Source organism: Gopherus evgoodei, unplaced genomic scaffold, assembly GCF_007399415.2.
Source record: "Gopherus evgoodei ecotype Sinaloan lineage unplaced genomic scaffold, rGopEvg1_v1.p scaffold_59_arrow_ctg1, whole genome shotgun sequence".
NCBI classification, from domain to species: Eukaryota; Metazoa; Chordata; order Testudines; family Testudinidae; genus Gopherus; species Gopherus evgoodei.
This window is the reverse complement of record NW_022060080.1, coordinates 702,304-727,272: the sequence shown is the minus strand read 5'-3', so window position 1 is coordinate 727,272 and position 24,969 is coordinate 702,304. Positions and strand designations below refer to the sequence as shown.

Below are 24,969 nucleotides of genomic sequence, written 5' to 3'. Positions count from 1 at the left end.
GGATTGTCACAGTGTCCTTAAAATCACCGATCATTGGGTTTGATACCCACACACAATTTAATAAACCACATGTAATGAACCAGAGAACAATACAACAGTCCATAACCAACAGGACCCTGAATTCTATAGGCTGTGTAGATTCTCATTAACATTGGCATACCACCTTTATCTTGTGGTTAAGGCACGTGTTAGAGACAATATCTGCTACACCATTTTATTCTTTAAATTTAAGACCTTATACTTTCAGAATATTACCAAATTCTTGCAGACCTCATTCTACAGGTTCTTGCATTTCAGCTTGTCTTACTCATGTCTACTACACAGTTCCTCTAAATACTGGTCAATCTTATATTTTTATAATCCTACAAATCAACTCCGGTGAACTTCATTGGCTACAGAGACTAGCACAGAAACTGCAGGGTGTGAGTAGACTCCAGTGGAGCCAGCTGGGACTTGGGGAGTGGGACAACAGGCAGGAAAAGTCTGGGGGTGACCTGATAAAGAGGTGAGCATGGATGCACTTGAGGAAGGCCTGGCAAACTTTATTTTGAAATATTTGTTAATTTAATAAACCCAGACCTGAGATGGGTTGTGAAAGGGCTTGTGAGTTATTGCAGAAACCCCTCAAAAGGGGGAAACTGATGCAAGGGGCTGCCTGCTGGACTGGCTTGAGGCCATGAGGGGGTGCGAGGGAGGAGGCTGCCCCACAACGGGGCTGTTGCAGTGGGACACTTCTAGGCACTGAATGTTTCAAAGGCGGAAAGAAGGTGACCAGAGTTTGGTGTCACCGGGCTGGGATACAGCACCAGCTGCCCCTAATTTGCCCCTGAAATTGACAAGAAATTCAAAGCCAAAGCTGAAGCAAACAGCCCTAATACTCAGGCTCTGAACCTGCAAACACTCACGTGCTTAACTTTCCAACTCTGACCCGTCCCTCCCCCAGGGTTACGTTAGTCTCTGCCCTGGAGAACATCTCTTTGTTATAGGGTGCAAAGCACCTATAGCCAGGTGCCTCTCATTTTTGATTGGGGCCTGTAGGTGTTCCTGTGATACACACAATAAATAAGCAGACTGTAAGATCTCTAGGGCAGGGATTTTTTGTTTTTTGTCCATGCAGCGCCTAGCACAGTGAAGGGAGGCAGCTCCTATGCTCCACTGTAATATACCTAATATATAATCTGAATTTGCAGATTGCTACAATGTGATGGTAGCTTCTCCAGTTGCAAAAAAAAGAAAGAGGCTACATTGTAGCCCCTTTCTTGCCTGTGAACGTAACTAAAACAGCTCTGACAAACAAGCTAGACATAAAAATACAGATACAAAGAATGATAAAGAAACTCAAAACATATAGGCCAAAAAAAATTATAAAACACAAGAGATGCAAATTGCCTGATTTATTTGTATAATCAAAGCAGGAGACAAAGGTCACCTGGGTTCTGCTGCTGAGTGTGGAAGATATGTCCATGTACATGGGAAGTCTATTGGTTGAAACAGGGAACTAGGGGTCTGGACTCCTGGGTTCTATACTCAGAACAGCGAGGGAATATTGCCCAGCATTTAGAGCAGAGAACCCAGGAGTCCTAGCTCCTAGCCTGATTCTCAGAAAAGCTTGGGAATATTTTCCAGAGTTTAGAGCACAATGGCCAGGAGTCTGGACTCCTGGGTTCTGTCACCCTTAATTCTATCACTGCGCTGTTGTGGGTGAGTCACGTGAGCATTCTGTGCCTCAGTTTACTCACCTGGGAAAAGAGTATAATCCTTCCCTCTTAGTGGAGCTTTAGAGCTGTGAAGTTGTTTCATTCTTGTTGTTACTCCAAGAATTTATTTGGTGTCTAGCCCTGTGGTATCTGGGCATGGCACAAAGATTAACTGCAGACGTTTCAGATCTCAATAAGAGATCAGAGCCCTTCATCCCCTCCCACTGTATGAGCTGACTAGGAAACAGGGGTTGAATCAGATGTGAAAGGACTGTACTCTTGCTTCGTCTGAAAGGGACAGGAACATATAGGGGACAAACTCCAGATAAATCCCTGTGGATAGCTCTGGGAAGGAAGCTGGCAGCTTTTTACCGACTGTGAAAATAGCTGTTTAGGACAGGAAGTGAAAATGAATTCTGTATGCAAAAGGAACTGCAGGGGGAAGTGAGGGAGATAAAATTGTACCAAAGTGGACACTGGAGTAAACATCCGGACTCTTGTCATAGTGGCACAGTGTCTGTAAATACTATAGCACTGCCCGGCCCTCTGATTTCGGCCTTCTTGCTCAAGCCTGACATCCTTAGCAGCACAGCGCCCCCTCGAGGAGAACACCTGCTATTGAGTCACCTCCCCTGCTTCCTAGCACCATGCTGGGACAGTGGGGTCAGTGCTGACTGCAAGGGACACCCGCTACTGAGTGGAGCTGCAAATGGGGGCAGAGCAGATGTTGGAGCAGTGTGGGGCTGGGTCGTGCTCCCTTTAGGCCCCAGGTGGTGGGTGGGGCTGGGTGGTGCTCCCTGCCATGCGCCTCTCCCCATCGAATGTTCCTCCACACACTCCTAGGAGGGGTTGTCCTGCAGTTTGGGGGACCACTGCTCTAATGAGCCTTTAACACAGTAGTTCTCAACCTGTGGGCTAAAGCATAGATGGTAGCGCGGATCAGCCATATGTTCTTGACAGGTTCCATGAGTGCAGAGTTAATCAGGAGAGCAATCTGGGCACGGACGTGTGGAGTACGTCCAGGAGAGACGTCCTCTAAGGTGATCTGGAGCATGTCAGCAATTCGTTTGAAGAGACCCTGGAAGTAAGTTCCTGCGATCATCCCCAGCAGTGGGTGGAGGGGCATAACATTCTCCTCCGGTGAGAAGGAGTCACAGGTAGCAGGAGCTGCCTCCTGATCTAAGATTATTTCCGCCTCCTCAGAATTCTGTTTGGCAGGGGCATCTGGTGGTGCTGTGGATTTTGGTGGAGAGGGTCTGTTGACCTCCATGGTGCCAGCCAGGACAGGGCTGAGAAATGGGACTGTCCTGGCCAAAACGGGTTGTGTGGTCACTCTAGGCACACTTAGGTATAGAAGATTTGCACCCAAATATCCATCCATTCGTATCTAGCCACCCATTCATGCTTGTCCATCCTAATCTAATTTAAGGTGTTTCTCATGCATCCATGATCCTAGTAGCTGGTTACTTATAAAGCTATATTGCAGACCATGTAAAGATTGGTAAAAAGTCACACAGCAGGCCAGGGTAAGAAATCAGCCTTTTATATATATATAGAAACAATAAGAAGAAAAGAGAGCAAAACCCCAAAGAGGACAGGGCTAGTGGCGAGTGTCAGCAGCATTGGGACTCTGAGTGGAGATGTCTCCACCTGAGTGTGATGTGCCATCTCAGCTCAAACTGTCCCATTGGGGCTGCTGGGAAAGCTGGGTCCAAGTTTAGGTTGGGCAGCCAAACATGGTCATGGCTTCAGAGAACTCAAGGAATTCTTGGCAGAGTTTCTGGAAATCTGGCTCCTGGCATTCGTCCTCGTTGGGCCACTTCTCGATCCAGGTGTCCTTGCCAATGATGTAGGATAGCCTGGGACAGACAGGCAGGAGGGTGAGCAATGAAGCACAAAATTTGTCCAACTTATTTGCTCAGTTCCTCAAGGGCAGCCGGGTTTGCTTAAGGGCATGGGCAGTGGGTATGGCAGGCCAGAGGAGGCTGAGTCTCCTCAAACAGCCAGGCATGGCCACACTCATGCTCTGCCCTGAGCTCCTTCCTGCTTCCCGCTGCGTCCCCCTAGTCACAGCCCATGCAGGCTGCTCCTCTTCTCCAAGGGGGCTGGGGCTAGGGCTAGGGCTAGCACAGGCTGGCCTGTAGCTCGGGACTTGAGGCGGTTGGGTTCCTCCGGTGCTGCGGCCTCCCAGCATTGGGGCTTCCTGGTGCTCCGGGGCTTGTGATGCTTGAGGGCTGGGGCCGCAGCACACAATGCTCCTGGGCAGGGGGCACTGGGGCTGCAGCACCGGGTGCTCCGGGGCTGGGGATGCTGGGACTGTGGCACTCAAGGCTTCAGCGCTGGGGGCACTCAGGTTGGCCGGCCAGAGTGGCCTGGGGCTGGGGCAGGGGGGCTGGCAGCCACGGTGGCAGGCTTGGGGCTCCAGCAGGAGGGAGGGATAGCTCGGTGGTTTGAGCATTGGCCTGAAAAACCCAAGGTTGTGAATTTAATCCTTGAGGTGGCCACTTAGGGATCTGGGGCAAAAATCTGTTTTGGGATTGGTCCTGCTTTGAGCAGTAGATTGGACTAGATGACCTCCTGAGGTCCCTTCCAACCCTGATACTCTATGATTCTATGAGGGGCAGCGGATGGGCAGGGCTGGGGTCTAGCCTCCCCAAACAGGTGGCTCACACTCCACCTATGCCTAAGGGCCACATCTGACTTGCAGAGAAACAGTGGGTTGCCTCCCCTCTCATAGGTCCAGAGAGACTACAGATCCCAGCATGCAATGTTCCTTATACAGCATGAGGATGGAATTTCAGCTTCTGTGAGCCGCATCTTTGTTGCTGAAGCTCATTTTTAGGTGCAATTTATACCCTAATTAATTATATTTCTACCCAATTTAAACTTGAGTGATTTAAGAACAATTGTGGCTGGATGCAGGGACCATGAAATTGCACGTCAATGTGATTTGCGCTGGTGAAATAGTTGGGTAGCCCCTGTGAGGAATGGTGGTCCAGGGTCAGACTACGAGGCGAACCTGGATTCAATTCCAGAAACTTCCTTTTGGTACTTTGGAGAGGTCACCTAAGGCCAGTAAGTGGAATTTAGGTGCCTCAGCACCTTTGAGGACCTGGACCTTAGGCTGTCTGTGCCTCAGTTTACCCATCTGTTAAATGAGGATATTAACACTGCCGTGCCTCCCGTAGTGAGAATAAATACATTTGATATTGTGAGGTTCTCAGTACAGTAATGGGGGCCTGATAGGTACCTAAAATTGATAACGTAATTAGTTAAGGGCGTGTCTGCTTGAAACTAACACAGGGTAACCACAGGAGGCTACTTACTCAGCTTTCCTGGGCCACAAGTCGGTGTTGAGTCCCCAGATCAAGTAGTCTTTGTTAAGCTCCAGCCTCAGAGACTCCCTGCATTTTACGTGGCTGATGAATTGGCGGGTTTTTCCTTGTGGATTTTCATCAGTCCCTGGGAAGGGGGGACAGGATGAAAAAAGATGCCACACATAAGAGCAGAGTGAGGAGGAGATAATACGGGGTGGAGACGGATGAAGACGAAAGGAACAGAGAATAGGAGACTTCTAGGTGTTCTCTTGAGGTTTCAGTACAAATTCAGCCCCAGTGTGACTGCTATGATAACCAATCACTGACGCTCCAGCAGTCATTAGAGACAGGAAGGACCTTCTTGTGGTTGTGGCACTGGGCTGGGCGTCAAGAGTTCAGGCCTCAGCTCTTGTTTCTGCCACAGACTCCTGGTGTGACCTTGCACAAGTCACTCGATCTCCCTGTGACTCAATAAATCCTCCCAGTGTGGATTTAGATTGTAACCTCATCAAGGCAGGGGTTGTATCTGGGTATGTCCAGTGCTTAGCACAAGGGGCCCCTAATCTCAGGTAATACAAATAATTAGAACAGTCATATCAGTTCCCAGTGAGTGAAGCTGCTTTGAGCTCAGTTAGATCCCTGCTTCCCTTTGCCTTTATATTGATTTATAAAAGTCAGCATTGGGGGAGGGAGACTCCACCTCCCCATAGCAGCTTGGGCCAAAGGGCCACCAAGTCTGGGATCTTGACTCCCACAATGGCCAATGCCAATTGCTTCAGAGGAAGGTTGAAAAACCCCTTAATGAGACTGGTCAATTGTGCCAGGCTGAACACAGTGAGAGGTTCCCCCGTTATTTGGTCTGCCACTTCGTGGCTTGGCTGCCTAGGTGGGTTGAGCAAATTCTTTCTTGTCCCCTTGTAGTGATAAGTTAATGCCCTGGAGCATGAGTCTAGATTAGCCTTGCTTTAGCACTTCCTCTGACTAAGAGAAATAGTTCTTATGCTGGTGTTTATCCCAAAGCTATTCAAAGAAATTGCACCCTGATTGTAGAAGGGGAGCTCTTACCTGCTTTAATGATATCCAGAATTTTCATGGTGTAGTAGTCAGAACCACCCACTTCTTCACTTCTGACAAGCCTGGTTTTATACACTTTTAAAAAAGGAAGACATACACAACACCAGTTGAAGGTCTGCAGTATTTTTCTATAGAGAATTCACTGTGTAACTGACTCCCCAAACTGGCTTTGAGAAAGATGGTGCATGGTGAGGGCAATAGCTGGAGACCGGGGTTCATTTCCCTGCTCCACCACAGACTTGCTGCGTGACCTTGGGCAAGACACTTAGTTGCTCCATGCCTCAGTTTCCCCTTTTGTACCATGGGGATAATAGCACCGCCTCACAGGAGGTTGTGAGGATAAACACAGTAAAGATTGTAAAGTGCTCAGATACTAGGGAAATGGGGGGCAGATAAATACTTAGGGCTAGACTGAATCTTAAACAGTCATCTGATCTTGTTCATTTCTGGGAGTTTAAGACCCCAAAATCTCATCAGGTTTCTGCCCCAGCAGATCCACACCTGACTCCTGAATCAGGCTCAAAGGCAAACTTTACAATCCAAATCGAATTCCGAACCCTTTGTCTGCGCTCTCCTCATGGAAAAAGACTCAGCAGATACAAATCACAGATTTACCATAATCCACTCCAGGCTGACAGGCTTCCTCCATTCGCTTGTTCAGGGTGATGGGACCCTCTATCTTCTGCTGCATGAAGCAGCTTTCTATGGGGAAGGAAGGTGGATAGAGAATCACCAAGAGAGATCATAGTTTCAGCTCTGTTATTAGTGACCCACAGGTGCCCACCTATTTGAATCCTGGGTGAGCCGCGCTAACCCACACAGTGACAGGCCCACCTTCTCCGACAAGGGAGTGACCATGAAGCAAACCACCCGTCATGTTATGGGGTGTAGGCGCTGATGCCGTGGGCGCTCTGGGGCTCAAGCACTCATGGAAAAAAAATATGCGGTGCTCAGCACCTACCAGCCACAGCTGTTTGGCAGCTGGCAGGAGGCAGGAGGCATTTGGCGGAGAGCAGGTGGCTGGTGCCTCGGGGGAGGGGCAGGAAGTGGCAGAGCAAGGGTGAGGTCTTGGGGAAAGGGGCGGAGTGGGGGTGGAGCACCCACCAGGAAAAATAAAAATCAGTGTCTGGGTTATGGGGCACAGTAAAAGAAGAAACAAGGGGTGGAGGGGTAGGTTGCAGGGTCCAAATGAGGCGATCCTGAGCAGACAGACTCAGACAGCTCTGCAAAAGAATCAGTAGATATTGCCCAGAGGAACTCTGCCTGGGTGTATGAAATAACCAAGGACCATAAATAGGCCTGGGAATCCCAGCTAACTTCCCTCTCTGCACTGATGGATCTCTGCCTGGGTGAGTGCCAGGAGGAGCCTGGTCACAGGAATTAGTGGAGCTGCAGATGGGGAATCAAAGGTGATGGGAAGGACAGATCCGGAGACTGAGCACCTCTCTGTATGCCTGGCAGACAGCAGGGCTACAGCAAGTTCCCCACTGAACAACGGCCCCACCAGTGGGTCTCCACCCTCTTCTAGAGGATCCCTTCCTAAGAGTTAGGGGGGAGTGGAGCCTCCATGGCTCATTCAATACTTGGCCTCTGTGCTGAAACTGACAGTAGGAGGGCTGAGAGGTGCCACCTTTAGGCATCCTGGAATGAGAGAACCCAGATATTTTAAAGAAGTGCCAGACTTCATGTCACCACCCTGCACCCCCAGGCTGGATTCCAACCATTGAAACAGCTGGTATGTTTCCAATGAAGTTTCAGAACTAGGTGGGAGTATCCCCATTGGAATGGCTGGAAACCCAGCAACTCCTGCATCGCAGATTGCCCTGCTTCAATGTGTGCAGCCCCATTCCATGGACCAGCTGACTTGACCCAGTCACCAAGGCCCTGATGGACAGAGAGGAGGAACTGACGTCTCCAATACCCGCTCCCTCCCGGTCACCTGGCTGGCTAGAGAAATTCTGCTTCTACATCCTGCTACCAGCTCTCCTGCGATTGGCAGGTACAGTTGCCACTGGAGAAGGGAGGGAGGGACTACGGGTGAGGGTAGGTGGTCCAGGAGAGTGGAAACCCTCTGTGAATGCAGGGGAGGAGGGATAGGAGAGGGAGTGAAGGAAGATATTGAGACTTTGCAGGGGTGAGGGGCTTCAGGCTGGAAAGGTTGGTCCCAGGGGCTCCTACCTCCTCCAAGGCCCCTTTGGGTTCTGCTCCCTGGCCCAGTCCCAGACCCTTCAATCTCTTCTGGGTCCTCTCTTGCCTCCCCACCCCAGGCATGCATGAGTTTATGTGGGAGTGCATCCCCACATATTTCCACAGAGGATGCCCTCACCAAGACCCTGGTCCTACCATTCCTGTATGTGGTGGTGTGTAGCAGGGACACAGCCGGCCAAGAGTCAGAGCTCCAGGCTGGGGGACAGACCCAGAGACCATCCTGCCTGTGGCTGCTGTGAGCCTGTATCGCACTTGAGAATCACCCAGAGCCCACAGGGAAGGAGGGCCCTGATCGGCGATGGAGGGGGCTGATGCTGGGGGGCCCTGGGACTGCATGTTTGCTGGTAAAGCTGACAGGGGAGCCCCCACCTGAGATGTAAACAGAGACAGGACTCTCCTTACCTTCTGCACACCGGCAGACTTCCCCATGACAGATCTTATTGAAGAGCCCACCCTCTTTAGACGGGTGGTAGAACTTGGTGCACCGGTCATCTAGAGAAAGATCAGAGACACGGATCATTCCCCATCCCGCAGAACAACGGCCACGGTTTACAGCACCTCGGAGACAACCCTGAAGCCCTTACTCAAGCGGAAGTCCCACTGGGTGACCCTGGGGAAGGAAGCAGCAGTCTGTGGGAATGACTTTCTTAGCTATAGGAAACCATCAACTTGAAATGATGGGCTGGTGCTTGTTGGAGACACCCTCTTAATCACGCTAGCAGCAAATTCACCTCTGGAGGTAAAACAGGGGGAGAGGGCAAGTAGGATAATTATTGCCTGTAGTCAGAGGTTCCCCTTATTATTTTGTCTACCTTTGCTTGGGCGTGTTAAGGTGATGAGTGTGACCATATATTTCCAGCATGGGGTAATGTTGGAACGTTAGGAACTGGGAGGTGGGCAGTAAACCAGACTAGACGATCAGGATGGTCCTGTCTGGCCTTAATGTCTATGAGTCTAAACCCCCTGTGTTCTAATCCAGTAGTTCTCAACCAGGGGGACACATTCCCTAGTGGCACCCCTGGGGGTATGTTAACTTATCTAGGTTTTTGCCTAGTTTTACAACAGGCTCTGGAGCCCTGCACTGGGACTGGGATCCTGCAGGGCCTGTTGCTATAATAGCAGGAGCAAGATAAAAATTCAATAAACAATGCAGGAGCGGGTGGGAGTAGATATTGTGAGGCAGAATGGGAGCAGGATTGAAAAAATAGTCCTCATTCACTGCAAACAACATGACACCTCGGCCAGCAGCCACCGCTCTTTGGCCACTTCTGTGCTGCTGCTGGTGGTGGCGCTGCCGTGAGAGCTGGGAACCTGGCCAGCAGCTGCCGCTCTCCAGCCACTGAATGTCACGACTCATAAGTGAAAACAGGCTCACGTCTCACACTGAAATATAAATCCAATATTTATATTCCAATTGATTTATTTTATAATTACATGGTAAAAAATGAGGAAGTCAGCAATTTGTCCGTACTAGTGTGGCTGCGACACTTTTGTATTTTTGCTTGATTTTGTAAGCAAGTCATTTTTAAGTGAGGTAAACTGGGACTACGCACAACAAATCAGACTCCTGAAAGGGGTACAGTAATCTGGAAAAGGAAGAGAGCGCAAGCTAGTGTAAGGCAGGACATGGGGATTCAGGATGCCTGGGTTCTATTTCCAATGGTGGGAGGGGACTGTGCGCACGGAAGCTGCACTTAGAGCTCTGAACTGGCAATCTGCTCCCAGCTGTGCTACTAGCTGTCTAGGGCTAACCTGAGGGCAAGTCTCTTAACATCTCAGCGCATCACCTCTGTTACAGGGGGATAATGATGCCTAAATATTGCAGCAAAAGACTGCAAGAGGTAACGATACCAATGTGACCCAGAGCAGAATTTGAAGCCAGGTGCCTTGAATGGTGAGGAGAGCTGAGATTTGTTACCTATGGTGTAATAGTCGTAGACTGTGACGGATGCCGGCTGAATGAGACCAACTTCGAAATATTGGTGAGCTTTAAACTGCAGGCATTCATCCTCTCTGTGAGAAACCTGGGTGGGGGGGAAATAACAGGATTGCTTAGGCTGAAGGATGGCTGGATGGAAAAGAGAGAATGAAAAGGAATAAAAGAAGATGAGATGTTGGAGGAAGAAGAGAGGAAAAGGAAAGTAAGGGAGGTGGAGGAAAGAACAACTAGAGAAGTGAATGACACAGAGAAGCAAATTCAGCCATAATATCAGATGCTGCATTTCCCATTAAAGTCAATGGACCTACATCCACATACGCCAGCTGAGGGTCTGGCCCATTCAGTTCTTCCCTGTGGAACGCCTGAATCTGGGCCAGTCAGTCAAATTCAGCCATGGGTTGCAGTTTGTCAACTTGCTGACATCTGCAGGGATGCCAGGGTGTATCTGGGAGTGCAGTTTGGCTCAGCCGGAGCCCATGAAATTAACACAGGATCAGAGAAGCCCCTTGTCGAGTCTTTACCTTGTCCAGGTAGATCATGAGGTTGCCTCTGTCGGATGGCGCTTTGTCGATTTCAAACTTGGAAATGTATCTGTCGACCCCTTGGGAAAGCTAAATGTGAATAAGGAAAAGCAAGAGGCATTGTGGGTAAGGCAGCATTTCTATGAAAGTCCTGATGCTGGGTGAAAAAACCCACCATCTCACTATGTGACTCAGTGGTGTCTTGCTTGTGATCACATCTCCCATGATACAATTTGCATGTAGGATACTAACCTGCTATATAATCCACAGATAGGGTTGCCAGGTGTCTGGTTTTGTAGCAGAATACCTGATCGAAAAGGGACCCTGGCAGCTCCGGTCAGCAGTGCAACAGGGCTAAGGCAGGCTCCCTGTCTGTCCTGGCTCTGCACAGCTCCTGGAAGCAACCGGCATGTTCGACTCCTAGGCGCAAAAGCGGCCACAGGGGCTCCGCGCACTGACCCCACCCCGAGCACCAGCTCTGCAGCTCCTATTGGCCACAAACCGTGGCCAATGGGAGCTGCAGTGGCGGTGCCTGCAGGTGTGGGCAGCGAGCAGAGCCGGGGGAACATGTCACCACTTCCAGGAGCCACCTGAGGTAAGTACAGCCTGGCTGGAGCCCGCACCCTGAAGCCCCTCCTGCACCCCAACCCCTTGCCCCAGTCCTGAGCCTGCTCTCACACTCCAAACCCCTTGGCCCCAGCCCGGATCCACTCCTGCGCCCCCAAACCCTCATCCCCGGCCCCACCCTAGAGCCCGCATCCCCAGCCAGAGCCCTAACCCGCTCCCTGCACCCCAACCTCATGCCCCAGCTCAGAATCTCCTTCCGCACCCGGAACACTTCATTTGTGGGCCCCACTCTGGAGCCAGTACCCCTAGCCAGAGCTCTCATCCCCTCTCACACTACAACCACCTGCCCAGCCTGGTGAAAGTGAGTGAGGGTTAGGAAGAGTGAGTGATATGGGGGGATGGAGTGAGCAGGGGGGCAGATGTTGGAGAAGGGGCAAGACAGGGGTGGGGCCTCAGGGAAGAGGCGGGGCAAGGGTGTTCAGTTTTGTGTGATTAGAAAGTTGGCAACCCTATCCATAGCTGACGGAGCTGGTACTCTTGCTGAAGCAGTTGTGCTTTTCATGATAAAGGTCCCAGGTTCGGTGACCACAGTGTACGTATGCACAGTGCTGAAATGTTTAATGAAAGAGGTGCCGGGATTCAAGCAATTTTTTTTTTTTACTTTCATAACTGACGCAGTAAGCCCAGAGGTGCCGGGGCTACGAACTGCCAGGGCCCAGAGGTGCCAGGGCTACGAAATGCCAGGGCCCAGAGGTGCCAGGGCTACGAAATGCCAGGGCCCAGAGGTGCCAGGGCTACGAAATGCCAGGCCTGCACATAGCGGGGGGCGGGGGCAGGGAGAGAGAGAGGGCAGCAGTGTCAGTAGATGTTACTGAGCATGCTCAGTAGAAGCCGAGCAGCAACTCTGGGCACACTATAGTTCTGGTTTGGCATCCTGGCTGATTTTATACAGCTGCAGGAGGATAACACCAGTGCTGGAAATATCCCTGGGTTTGTTTGCCGAATAATCCATCCTCATTTTACACCAGGACTGCAATTCACTGCAATGACTCCTTCGGCGCCTGGCTTTTCTGTGCAGCCTCTTTTTCTGTCTCCACAGTTCTCCAGGCCCAAATAACTCTGCACCATGTAGGTCAGAGGATCTAAAGGGAAGCCATTTTTTTTAAATTCTGGCCCCACTGTACACTGGCCCCCAAAAACTGCCCGAGGGAGATGACGTTCCATCCCTGACCTGGAGAGAACTGGTTGCCGTTTCCTAAAGCTGTTACCAATCCTTAGAGCTGTCTGGTCTCCCTCCAGGTTTAACCCTGGAGCCTCCTGACTATTCATCTGCTGCATTGGATTTTCTCATCTGAAAGCCTCAGTCGAGCCACTGCATTGTTTATTACTTTCCCTGTTCTCAGATTACACTGACGTACTCTCTTAAGATCTTCCACGTCCGGTGAGAAGCCAGTGAGCATGGAGACATCGATGATGGACATTGTGGCATCAACCACACCGAGGAATCTAACAAGGGGAAGAGAAAATACCCTTTTGATCAGAATTCATCACTTGAACATTGATTTTGTGATCGTTCCACCAGCTCCTCTTACTTTATCATAACTTTTTTGGCCATTCCATAGAAAAATTCATAGCCCAGGAGTCTCCATCTACCCCCTGCATCTGTCCATCTATTTATCATCTATCATTAAAGGGCATTGTTCTCACCTGATGCAGATTTTAATATAGACTGAACGCATGGCTCCTTCTGGCTTCTTAACTAGAAACATTGCAGAAGGGAAAAGAAATTAATATCTCAGTGTAAATTTCATGCCAGATAAACCCTCTTTTTTTTTTATGTGTACTAACATGGCTTAGTAATCAAACAGGTTCTACAGTAGGTGTGAAAAATCCCTCAATAAACCTCCCCTCCCCTCCAGCAATCCATAAATAACTGCTCCTGTCCCTGGCACACTAACTAAAAAGCCTTTCCCAGCTGGGTGGCACAAACGAAATATAGTCGGGTTATCAGAAAGAGGAGATTGAAACAGAGAAAGCCCATGTGTGTGAACTTGGACAGCTGGAAAAGTTAAGAACAATTTACAGTTGGCTCCTATTTCTGTAAAAGCAGTGCCAAAGTCCTTGATCCTCTATCCTATGATGGTCTAATATGTGGTCATATCTCCCTCTACTGGCCAGCCATAGCAACTAGCAATCAGCTACTCCCAGCTAAAGAAAATTGCTCCTTTAGACCAAGCAGCAGAGGCTTGTGTTTTGGGTGCTGAAGATCCTGACCTCTGTCCCATGCTGATTTCACACCCATGCTATCTGGAAATGTGTGTACTGGAAGTTTGGGTCTGTAACCAGACTTCCTGGCATGGGCTCATCTCTGCTTTAGAGGGAGACAATACTCAGAGTAGCCGGTCGGTGTTAGCTCTGCTGCTAACAAGTGCCAGGATGAGAAAAGGCAGCATCTGCTCCCTAATCTAGAAGGACCCTGCACTGGTTGCAACCTAGAACATGTAGTAGCTGGAAATATTATTTAGTGCCTGCCCTATGGGTATAATTTTGTAGGACTTGGGAACAGGGAGAGTTTGAAGAAGCTTCACAAAAATACTTTCCAAAATTAAGAATGTGATTGCAGCGATGGCGGTTGGTTTACACATCGGTGTAAATCTGATGCTGTCCATGGAGTTACTCTGGATTTAAATTAGTGTAATTGAGCCAAATTTGTCCATATCTGAGGACTGACAGCAAGCTTCAGAACAGAAATGACAAGCAATTACTTACCCCCCCGGGCTTCTTCGACCGATACCCTCAGGTCAAACTTCTTACACTGAGATTCATCCTCTGGTAGCTTTGCATTATAAATCGTCATTACGGTTAAGGTCCCTTGTCCAGTTCCTTCTGCCTTTACAGTGATCTCTTCATTCCATTTGGTCTGTAAAGTTGATCCAAGGTTAATTTTCTTTTGTACTTCATTATTGTTATTATTAAAAGACAGGGCAAATGAAGCTAATGAAGAGAATGAAGCTGGTGAGATTGACAGTCATTCACCCAGAGGGGCTGGGGGGACTCTGCAGAGACAATAGCATGAAGAAGAAAAAAGGTTACTTCCCAGGCAGTAACTCTTTGATCTCCAGACGTATTGCTTCTCCAGAGCCAAGCCTAAATAGCAACCCATCCCATCCTACTTCTGGATTCAGCTCAAAACCACACACTCCAGGTCACTAACCCTGGAACAATTTACTTTGGGATGTGTGAGGCAAACCCCACCCAGCCTGGGCTGCTCACTCAGCTGTGGTGACTCACCCCTCCAACGGAGCCTGCAGTGACTATCCCTGGTCAGGGCTCAGGCCAGATGACCCCCAGGCACAAGAATTTCACTGTCCCCATCAGAGCTGAGAGTTACTCTGAAGAACAACACTAGTCAGCTAGGGACCTTCCTCCGGCCTTGCAGAGTTACAGACTCCCCAGGCTTCTGGCCTGCCCTTGATCCAGTTCCTGTTCCTGCCCCAGCCATGCCCGAGCCTTGTTCCAGCCCACTTCAGCCTCCTCTGTGCCCTGCTCTGACCTTGCTCCAGCCCCGCTCCAGCCTGCATCCGCTTCCTGGCCCCCCAGGCCCTCAGACTGATTCCAACCTGGCTTTCACCATTGGCCTGCATCCAAACTCTGACTTCAATCCTGATTTGGCTTGTCTGTGGATTCTGACCCACGTCCTGTCCCCAGACCCTGATTTCAGCATTGCCCTTGGCCCAGTCTTGACGCTACAGCCGGCTACAGCCACCAGGCCTGACTGCCTAGAACCTAGGGCCTGACAGGATGTGGTGGATTTTCCATCACTTCATGTCTTTAAGTCAAGACTGGATATCTACCTAAGAGACCCCTCACGGCTCAGCTAGAAGTTATGGCTTGATGCAGAAATTAGTAGGTGAGGTTCTCTGGCCTGTGTCATGCCAGAGGTCAGACGAAATGATCATAATGGTCCCTTCTGGTCTTAAAAATCTGAGTCAAAAGTGTGAATTCATTTGGATCTGCTGCTGGGAATATGAATTCCCCTCCCCATCCCAAAAGAGTTTGGATAGGAGGTTCTAATCAAATCCCCTTTCTCTATAATCAGTGATCTGTACTAATCACACAGAGAAGCACAATACCTCTGCTGTTCTGGCCACCAGAGCATTCTGGTTTATGATTTTGTAGTTTATCGGACTAGCACGGCGTGGCAGGAGAATAGAAATGTCCAAATCCATGTCTTTCTGCTGTGGAACGTCTATCTGGTACTGCGCAAGAGCCTGGAACACCATGATGGTCGCCTAGAACACCAGGAGGAAGGTAAGAGGGTTACACCTTATTGTCCTATTGCACTGAACATCTGACAACTTCTAAAGAGACTCTTTAATGAAGAGGAACCAAAAATATAATGAAAGAAAACACCAGGGTTCCACTGGGTGTCACGCAGGCAAAGGGTTATATAATAATATTACCTGGCTCCTCCATAGTGTGTTTCATCAGTAGATCTCCAAGCACTTTACAAAGCAGTACAATATCTTTATCTCCGTTTTAGAGATGGGGAAACAGAGGCACAGGGCAGGGAAGTAACTTTTCCAGGGTCACCCAGGAAGATAGTGGCCAAGCCAGGAATAGAACCCAGGGTCAATAAATAAATCATGCATGGTCAGTTAGCTTCCCATCATCCCAAACTATTAATGGGCCAATTGTCAGCCGAACACAGCCCAAAAAGATAGTGGCTCCTTGTATGTATATGTAACCCACACACCTCCTGGTGGCACCAAGACCACTTAATGAGAGAAATTAATTAGTGTGCTACAATCTTAGCTAAGGGCTATGTGGCTTTTAGCTTCTGCAGAAGAGGCTCACGCATTTAGCTCCTGAGGTCTGAGGTTCGATCCCGCCCACCGACGACCGGGGTCTATTGGTGTTACAAATGGGGGCTTGGCCGGGACTTGAACTCAGGGCCTCTTGCTAAATGCATGAGCCTCTCCTGCGTGAGCTAAAAGCCATGTGGCCCTTAGCTAAGGCTGTAGCAGACACAATAATCTCTCTCTGTAAATGGTCTCGGTGCCACTAGAGGGGACAGAGCACCATACCCAGGAGGTATGTAGACATCTATACCACACACACCACAGTGTTAGGGATAGAACACATGGCCTGTAACTCCAAAAAGATAGACCACTCCCACTCGAGCCTGTAGCATCCTTTTTGGTAGAGAAAAGACAAGACTCAGTAGCAAGGAATGTAAAGGGGCTTCTCTACTGAGGCTGCTGGACATAGACAGACCCTATAGTTCCTAGTGGCCCCCGAATTCCAGGGAAGGGAGGGATATCTGAGGACACTCCATCTTTATTTAGCTGTCACTAGGGCTTTTATCCTCCCCAGTGCTTCGTGTAAGCACAATTTAAAAACAGAATCCAAAAAAACCATAAGCTTACAGCTCTACTCAGAGATGGATTAAACTCAAATTGATTCAGATTAGTCGTGACTCAATGATGGCTTTGTCATATGGACTCAGACCATTGGTTGTACACACCTGGTACCCTGTCTCCAGACCAATGGCCAAAAAACAAACAAATGCCAGAATGAGTCCAGATGCGTGTGAGTTTCTGCCCATAGGAAGAGAAGGCCCATTCACTCCACGGGACAATTTGCTGTCTTAAAGAGAAGCATGTACCCACACCCATCACCTTGGCAGGATGGAGCCTCTAGCGAGAAGATTCAGTCATACTCCTGTGCTGGTCTCTGCCTTAGGTTAACAGGGGCAAAGACCTGATAAGTCACGTTGCCCATCTCCCAGGCGATGCAGGATTGTTCTCTACTGGGCATTCCCCAGGGCTTTCTAAAATGACTCAAGTGATCGGAATCCCATCCCTTCCGATGGGAGACCTGCCCACAAAACAGTATTGGAAGTATACACGGGACTATAAGGATCATACTCACTTGGGTAGATCCATATCCTCCTCCGTAGTAGTTCTGCTCTCTCAGCCATTTGACTATGGGACCGGCCAACTCATACTTCTTCATTTTCAGCAAGGCCAGCAAGGCGTACGAGGTGCCCTCTATATTGAAGGTGCGGGCGTTTCGCTCTTCCCAGCGATTTCCCCCTAGGCAGCAGCAAAGAAGGCAAGCTAAAGGACTCTCCCGAAGGACATCCACTCATTCTGAGCAGATCTGACTGGACCATACCATCGCCTGACTCCTTCCCCAACTTTCTGCATGAAGGATCAGTAAGTCGAACCGACTGTTGCCCCTTTCGGGCTGAGCAGATACCCAATATTTTGGGTCTTGGAGGATTGTTTCAATTAGGATGAGGAGTTGGTCATAGGCCTCAGGTACGTTCTCTGGTGTAAACCTGATTGCTTATGAAAATGCACAGAAAGTCCCGCTTTCCTGAGCATAAAGGAAACCAAAAGCAGGCAACTTCCTTACTGAAAAATCCCCAAGTTTGCCTCTGAAGTGAGTTCCAGGCCCAACAAGCAATGTCTCTCTGCTTGTTTCATAACACTTCTCCAGGCTTTCAGCTGGTTTCTTCCCACAGGGTGCAAAACCAACATACTAGCCCCTGTGTTTGCAATCAGGGAAACCCCTCAGCCCACATGCCTTAGCACTTGACCTGCTGTGTGCCTTAGGCAGTCTCTACATTGTTTCTAGCTGTGTTTTACTACAAAAAGAGTCTTGATTGCTCCCTCCACGGAGTCTGAAAGAGTGCCTGGCACAACCATTAACTTGAACAAGGGCCTGGTCTACACTTAAAACTTAGGTTGTCATAGCTGTGTCACTCAGATCATGTGAAACACACCCCCCCTTCCAGAGTGCTATAGCTACACCAAACTAACTCCTAGTGCAGACACAGCCAAGTCAATGGAAAAATGCTTCAGTTGAGCTAGCTACCATCGATCATGGTGGTGGAATTCCTACAGACATGGAAAACTCCTTCCATGGGTGCAGTCTGCTTCTACAATATGGGGTGATACTGACATAGCTGCTGCACTGTTGCTGTGCTGCTATAGTACCTGTATTGTATTCATGGCCAAGGTCTGTGACGGTTTTGGGATCAAAGACCCACCTGGCACCTTTCATTGTTATATTTAGACAATAGCTTTGTCCTGCCCTGTTTTAACTATCCAAACAATGGGGCAAACTCCATTTTCTTTGTGGGTAATATTATTCTCTATCCTCTGAAATTCTCCTTTGTTCAGTTTCATCCAGTTACATCCTCTTGACCCACCCTTTTCTCTCTCTAATCGTTTAGATATACATACAGGGCTCTCAGATTGCTCCTGATGTCAAGTAATACCATATATCTCTGCCTCATCCAGATCTCAGACACATTAGTGTAAATCTGGAGCAACTCCACTCAACCCAGGAGAGCAGCAAAGAATCCTGTGGCACCTTATAGACTAACAGACGTTTTGGAGCATGAGCTTTCGTGGGTGAATACCCACTTCCTCAGATGCATGTCCCAGGAGAGTTACTCTGGATTTACACCCAGTCCAATCAATCTCAAATCTGGATAAAAGGAACAAATCCATGCCTGTTATTCATTCCTCATAAATTAATCCCTCTCCAAACTCCTCTGCTTCTCTTCCCTGAACCCCATCCTGACTTGGTCACATCTTTTCAGTACTTGACAAGATGCCCTCATTTACCTGTCGAAGCTTTCATGAGCGCCTTCTCGGTGTTCAGTTTCCCCACCATCGCTAAGGCATAGGATGCAAGAGCCATAGTGTAAGGTCTGGATAGAGACTGGTACCTTTGGGCTAAGTAGTCAGCGGCTTTGCTGATGCTGCCTTCCAAACTCTAGGAGGTGACAAAGAAAACAAAACATCAAATTCATGAGTTAGGCTGTGGTTTTGGGTGGTGTTAATATAACAGCGACAGACCCTGGTTGTCGGAAGGCAGGATCGAACCTGGGACCTGCGGAGTTAAATGCATGAGCCTCTATTACATGAACTAAAAACCCAAAGGCTCTAGTACAGATTTATTAATCTCTCTCTAAGTAATCTTAGTGCCACTAGCTGGGACAGAACACCACACCAGGAGGTGTGTGGGTTACATTAAGACATTACGAATTCATGTGGCTTCCAGCTTTATTTAATTTCACAGTAAATTTTGTGCTGGTGAAAGACGGAGGAGGCCGAAGACATGGAAGTGAGATATTTGAGGGCAGTGAAAGGGGACATTTCTGGACCACATGCAGAATGTTATCAGGAATGAGACCAATGACTGTGGCAGGGCCGGCCCTAGCCCAAATGGTGCCCCCGAGTGTCTTTGGCGACACCCCCTCCATTTGTTAAATTTCTGAATAACTTATTTTTTATTGCATTTGTAGCCCATTTCACAACTTTGATGCATGATTAACATGCAGGATCTATCCACCTCTTCCTGTCAGTGCTCCACCTCCTACCGTAGGGTCCACCCTTGCTCTTCCTCTTCCTGTCGCATTCCGCCCCCTCCCTCAAAGTCATCGCCTCCCCACACACTGGCCCGCCTCTCCCTCTTCTATGTCCCCTCCCCCAAGTGCCTCCCGCCAGCCTCTTGCTGATCAGTGGCCAGCCCGAGGGACCTGCTAAACGGCTGATCAGCAGCCAGGCAGGGGAGAACCACTGTGACTGGTGGATGCTGAGTACCCCCTATTTTTTTTCCCATGGTTGCTTGAGCCCCAGAGCATCCATGGAGTCAGCGCCTATGAGTCTCTTCATCTCTTCTTTGTACATGTCCACCACATCACCTCATCCTCCTCTCTTGCAGCTTTTGTCTGATACCACAGACCAGGGCCAGATTTAGGGGCAGGCAATCCAGGCAACCACCTGGGGTGCTGGACTTGGGGAGAGCGTGTGCTGTGTTCAGAGTGCTGTTTTTGTTGTTAAAGAAAAAGAGGAAATCAAATGTTTGAAGTAAAATGTTTCCGGTATTCTATATGTGGATTCATTTTTCACTAACTTCCTAGAATGTTCTGGACCTATAAGCTTTGTTTCTATAAGCTTAGAGGAAACATTTTTTTTTATTTGCTTATATGTGAAATGAATAAATGCAGATTTACTGGCTCCTTCCCTAGCAAATTCCACGTGCCATGGGGCCTGGTTCATAGGGGATGGAAAGATGGGAAAACCTGGGTATGAACACAGAAGTGACTCTACGGTGCAGAGATACTCACGTTGACTTGATCTTTGCAGATTTCCTTGGCCTCTTCCAATGCAATCAACACAAAAGCTGTTAAAGAGACATCAGGCTCAGCACCCTTGTACCCTCCCTAAAGGGAGCAAAGGACAGATTTGGGATAAGAAAATCCCCCGAGTACCATGAAAATAAATAATTAATCCCAGGATCTCAGCATAGGAAAGTATAGCAGAACACATGCTTCCTAGAAAGCTATCCAAGAATGGACTCTCGGTCATGGCCAGACCTATAGCTGAGCCTCCCTTTTGCTAACGGACACCTGTCGTGCAATGGGCCAGGTTCTGATCTCAGTTACTCCTTTGTCAGTGTGGAGGAACTCCATCCAAGTCAATAGAGATGCTTCATATTAAACCAGTGTGAGAGAATTTAGCTCACCAGGCCGGTGCTCAGGTCCCACCACTAGCTCCCAGGCAGCTTCCTGTGCATTAATGGACCAAGCCCCGGTGACAAAGACCAGTGAAGCACCAAGACACTGCACTCCTCTGGGGCAATGCAAATCACTAAGTCCAGGACAAAGCGCATGAGAGGCGTGGACAAGGCATTCTCAGTTGAGGGGAGCTGGCTGGGGAACCAATGCCCGGGGAGATGAGGCCAGGCCAGAACCTAAGCGTCTTTAGTAAATGCTGCAAAACTATCCCCTTTGGAGACATCTTTCCACCACGAGAACAACACTCAAAGCACTAACCCCACCACCTTCTATCTAACAAACCCAGACACGGACACCCCCTAAACCCTGACATGGACACCCCCTTCTGCCCTACACCCTAACACTGAGGCCCCTAACACAGAGACCCTTTAAACCCAGACACTGACAGCCCTAAACCCCAGGGGTGCTGGAACAATTTTTATAGTGGGGGTGCTGAGAGCCATTGAACCAAACTGTAACCTTGTATATAACTGAAACCACTTCAAGCCAAGGGTTGTTGCAGCACCTCGCGCAGCCCTAGTTCCAGTACTTCTGCTAAACCCTGACACCTCCTTCAACCCCTAAACCCTAACACTGAGACCCCTAAACCCCACCCTGACACCCCTAAAGCTTGACATTTATGCCCCCAAAATCCTGACACCGACACCCCCTTCTACACCTTAAACCCTGACCCTGAAACCCCCATACCTCAACACTGACAACCCCTTCTACCCTAAACCAAGACCCCTAAATCCTGACACTGACACCCCCAAAAGCCCGACACCAACACCCTCTTTTGCCTAATAAATCTTAACACTGACATGCCCTAAACCCTGGCACCCCTAAATCCCAACCCTGAGACCCCTAACTCCAACAATGACCCCTTTTTCCACTCAAACTCCAAACAACAACAAACCCAAGAATGATCTACCCCCAACAAGGGAGAAGTGCCAAAGACTCCATGAAGTCCACGAAGGACTAAATAGATACAATCTGGCCCATTGGGCCTGAATCTCCATTCACTGCTGCTCATGTAACTGCACTGGGAAAGAGAGAGGAGATCAGCCTGCGTGAGCACAGACTTTGGGATGTAGCCCAGTAAGACGTCCCTTTGAATTATGAACCAACAAGTTGCTGTGATGCTTGAGGTGGGTAGTGACTGGTGTGTAAAAGTCAAAGAAACACGTACAACCATCTCTCCGTGGATTACAGGGGCATCTTCTTGGAAGACTCCGTCTGGTTTCTGCTTTTCCAGGATCAGCCATTTCACCGCCCCGCAGATAACTTGGTTTTCAATGGGCACCAGTTTCTTAGCCATGGCAAAGACCTTCACCACATACGCCGTCAGCCTGAGGGCAGAATCAATCACATCACGGTCACTCCTGCCTCCCCAGAACTGCCCTCAGCGTGAAAGCTGGACCGTCTGCACTCAGGTATCAGCTGAGACGATTCACAGCAGTAAATGGAGTGAGGTTCATGTGGGCCAGTTTATGGTAACCTGAGTGAGCAGGAGCTAGGGAAAATGTCACCCCTTGTCCTGGAAAGCGCATCCAGACACTGCTCCCCATTACGGCTGGCTCTACTTGAGATGTACCGAGCTTTCACTGCCTGCAGTGGTATAACCAGGATGGTGGGGTTCGGGGCCTACTGTGGACAGCTGGCCCCTGGGAACTGGACCGGAGAGTCATCAAACTCAACTTCACACAAAACAATGAACAGCCATCAAGATGGTAATGGTTAGTGTGAGCCAGCTCCAAACTAGCCATCTAAAATTGAAAGGACCTGGAGTTCATTACTAAGGCTGTGAATCTGTCATGGAGGTCGTGGAAGTCACGGATTCCATGACTTTCCATGACTTCTGCAGCTGGTGTAGCTAGTCCCAAGGACTGCCTGAGCATCAGTCCTGGGGGCATTGTGACAGATTTTTGTTACCAATTTGCCTGAGGTGTTAGGTGATTAGGCTGATGCCGCAGGATTGTTAGGGGAGGGGTTCAAGGAACACACCAAGTGTTTAAGTTTTAAAGCTTTATTAATAAAATAACAGCGGTTGGGTGCTTTTTATGTTACTTAGAGGAAGGAAGGAAGCATTAGTGCCCATGCCCTAACCCACTTTCATACTTACGCACGCACAACCCAAGGCTGGCCAAGCCTGGGTGTAACGTAAGAAGAAGAGGGGGAAGGGTGGACAAGAGTTTTGTTCTGTGCACAGCCTGTTCAGGGTCCGCTGTTGATTTTTTTTATTTGCTTTAGCTTTTAGGAGGATTTTAAGTTTTGAGGAGGTTGGAGGGTGTTTTGTTTAGGGACCTTTGTTTTTGTGCTTTTTGTATCAGTTTAAACTGGCCTTTTGTGGCTTTTTGAGCTTTTTTAAAAACACACTGGCTTTAGGGACACAAAACTGTTGGGTTTTTTTCCTTGCTGGCCTTCACTGTTTTACTAGTTTTTGCAGCCCCTACAGTTTTGTTTAGATGATTTTTTTTACAGCTGATTGGGGTTGGAACCCAGGCCCCCGTTTTTCTTGGCAGGCAGCAGAGAGTTTGTTGTGTGCTGCGGCCTTGGGCTTGGAGGTAGCGTTTTATTTTTGGACCTAGCTAGAGTGTTGAGTTAACTCGTTTCTTTTTTCCTTCCTCCCCCTTCGGCCTTTTGCAACCTGCAAAGGTATTTTTTTACTTCACACTTACGCCTTCAACCCTTCCCCAAATCGTTTTCACTGTGTTTACAAGCATTAGCAATATACAATGCTAGTGCCTACCCAGGGGACTCCATGGGGGCAATTTTACTGTGACTGTGACATTCCCCCCCTTGACCCTGAATCAACATTTTGTTGTGAGCGGTCACCACTTAGGTTTTCACCCTCCCTCCAACACTGTGGCCAGTGTTAGCGTTGGCCTCCTACACAAACAGCAATATAGCAAGAACAAACGTATTAGGGCAGCAACCACTGCATATACCAGTAGTGGCTTTTGGCTTTATTAGCATAACACATTTTTTGTTGAGATAAATGCCCCATCCGGATGGATGTGGCAAAGGCAGCTTTTTTTAAATCGAATGTGTGCTGCGACGCTATAAAGGAGGTGGCACTTGTTTGGAATTCGACGAGTTGCTCCCAGACGTGCGTTAATGGGAGAAACACATTGGGAGTAATTTATGCAAAATTAAACACAATATAGTTAGAAATCTTAACCGTACTTTGCCTAACCATGGGCCAATGCACCAAAAAATGTTGCGCCTGAGAGTGTAACAGCAAATCCAGGGGCACCCTGGGATAGGTGGTTTTTCAAACACATGCAGAGGTATTGGTAAATAGCTGTTCCTTAGCAGAGGTGTATTCCGATGTCTCCCCTTTTCAGCAGATGTGTTGACCCACCTTATAAGCATGGCCGGTATTGCCTTTCATTACACATTATTTGAGGGGGCTTTATTGGCCATAGCTGCCAGGTGTTGCCCTTTGCAATTTATATGTGCCAATAGTTAGAGGATGTAGTGAGCACATACTGCGTCATTGTGTTATTGCGGGGGGCGCCACCTCCCACACCTCCCGATGGACCACCCAGTTCCAGAGGCAGCCTTTTTGAAGGCCTGGTTGGATTTTTATGGCACGGGCCCCACTTTTTTTATGGCACGAAAGGCCGTGAAGGAGCAAGCTATGCCTGTGCACTTGTAATTTGTGAGCCTTTAGGCATAGCGAAACAGCCATTGCTTCAGGGAAATTTCTGACTGGGAATGGACTGTGACCGTGGGCTTGGCTACATTTGAGAGTTACAGCGCTGGTGGTGGCTTTACAGCGCTGTAACTTACTCCCCGTCCACACTGGCAAGGCACATACCACGCTGTATCTCCCTGGCTACAGCGCTGGCTGTACTCCACCTCAACCAGAGGAATACAGAGAACAGCGCTGCTCTTGCAGTGCTGGGGTGCCAGTGTAAACAGTGATTAATCTTACTACACTGTGACTGACCTCTGGAACCTTCCCATAATGCTTTTTAAGTAAAGATAACACTCTTTGTTTTGTTGTGAACTCGGGGCTCCTGGAGCTGCTTATCTAAAAAACCAACACAGCTCCTGTTTG

The 24,969-nt window shown here is 48.9% G+C and overlaps 1 protein-coding gene across 1 annotated transcript in view; it reads right to left on the bottom strand.

Annotated features, from left to right (window-relative positions):
• Positions 1-3,224: 3,224 nt before the first annotated feature.
• The window catches only part of LOC115643423 (complement C3-like), a 59,525-nt gene continuing 37,780 nt past the window's right edge, over positions 3,225-24,969 (bottom strand). The window contains exons 26-40 of the mRNA XM_030547452.1: positions 22,093-22,252; positions 20,475-20,570; positions 18,967-19,117; positions 17,258-17,421; positions 15,457-15,615; positions 14,093-14,243; positions 13,031-13,082; positions 12,742-12,829; positions 10,757-10,846; positions 10,215-10,320; positions 8,699-8,788; positions 6,704-6,790; positions 6,080-6,163; positions 5,024-5,159; positions 3,225-3,556 (exon numbers count right to left, since the gene is read on the bottom strand). Of these exons, the coding sequence (XP_030403312.1) occupies positions 3,415-3,556; positions 5,024-5,159; positions 6,080-6,163; positions 6,704-6,790; positions 8,699-8,788; positions 10,215-10,320; positions 10,757-10,846; positions 12,742-12,829; positions 13,031-13,082; positions 14,093-14,243; positions 15,457-15,615; positions 17,258-17,421; positions 18,967-19,117; positions 20,475-20,570; positions 22,093-22,252 (1,756 nt within the window). The 3' untranslated portion in view covers positions 3,225-3,414. The remainder of the gene's footprint in view (positions 3,557-5,023; positions 5,160-6,079; positions 6,164-6,703; positions 6,791-8,698; positions 8,789-10,214; positions 10,321-10,756; positions 10,847-12,741; positions 12,830-13,030; positions 13,083-14,092; positions 14,244-15,456; positions 15,616-17,257; positions 17,422-18,966; positions 19,118-20,474; positions 20,571-22,092; positions 22,253-24,969) is intronic.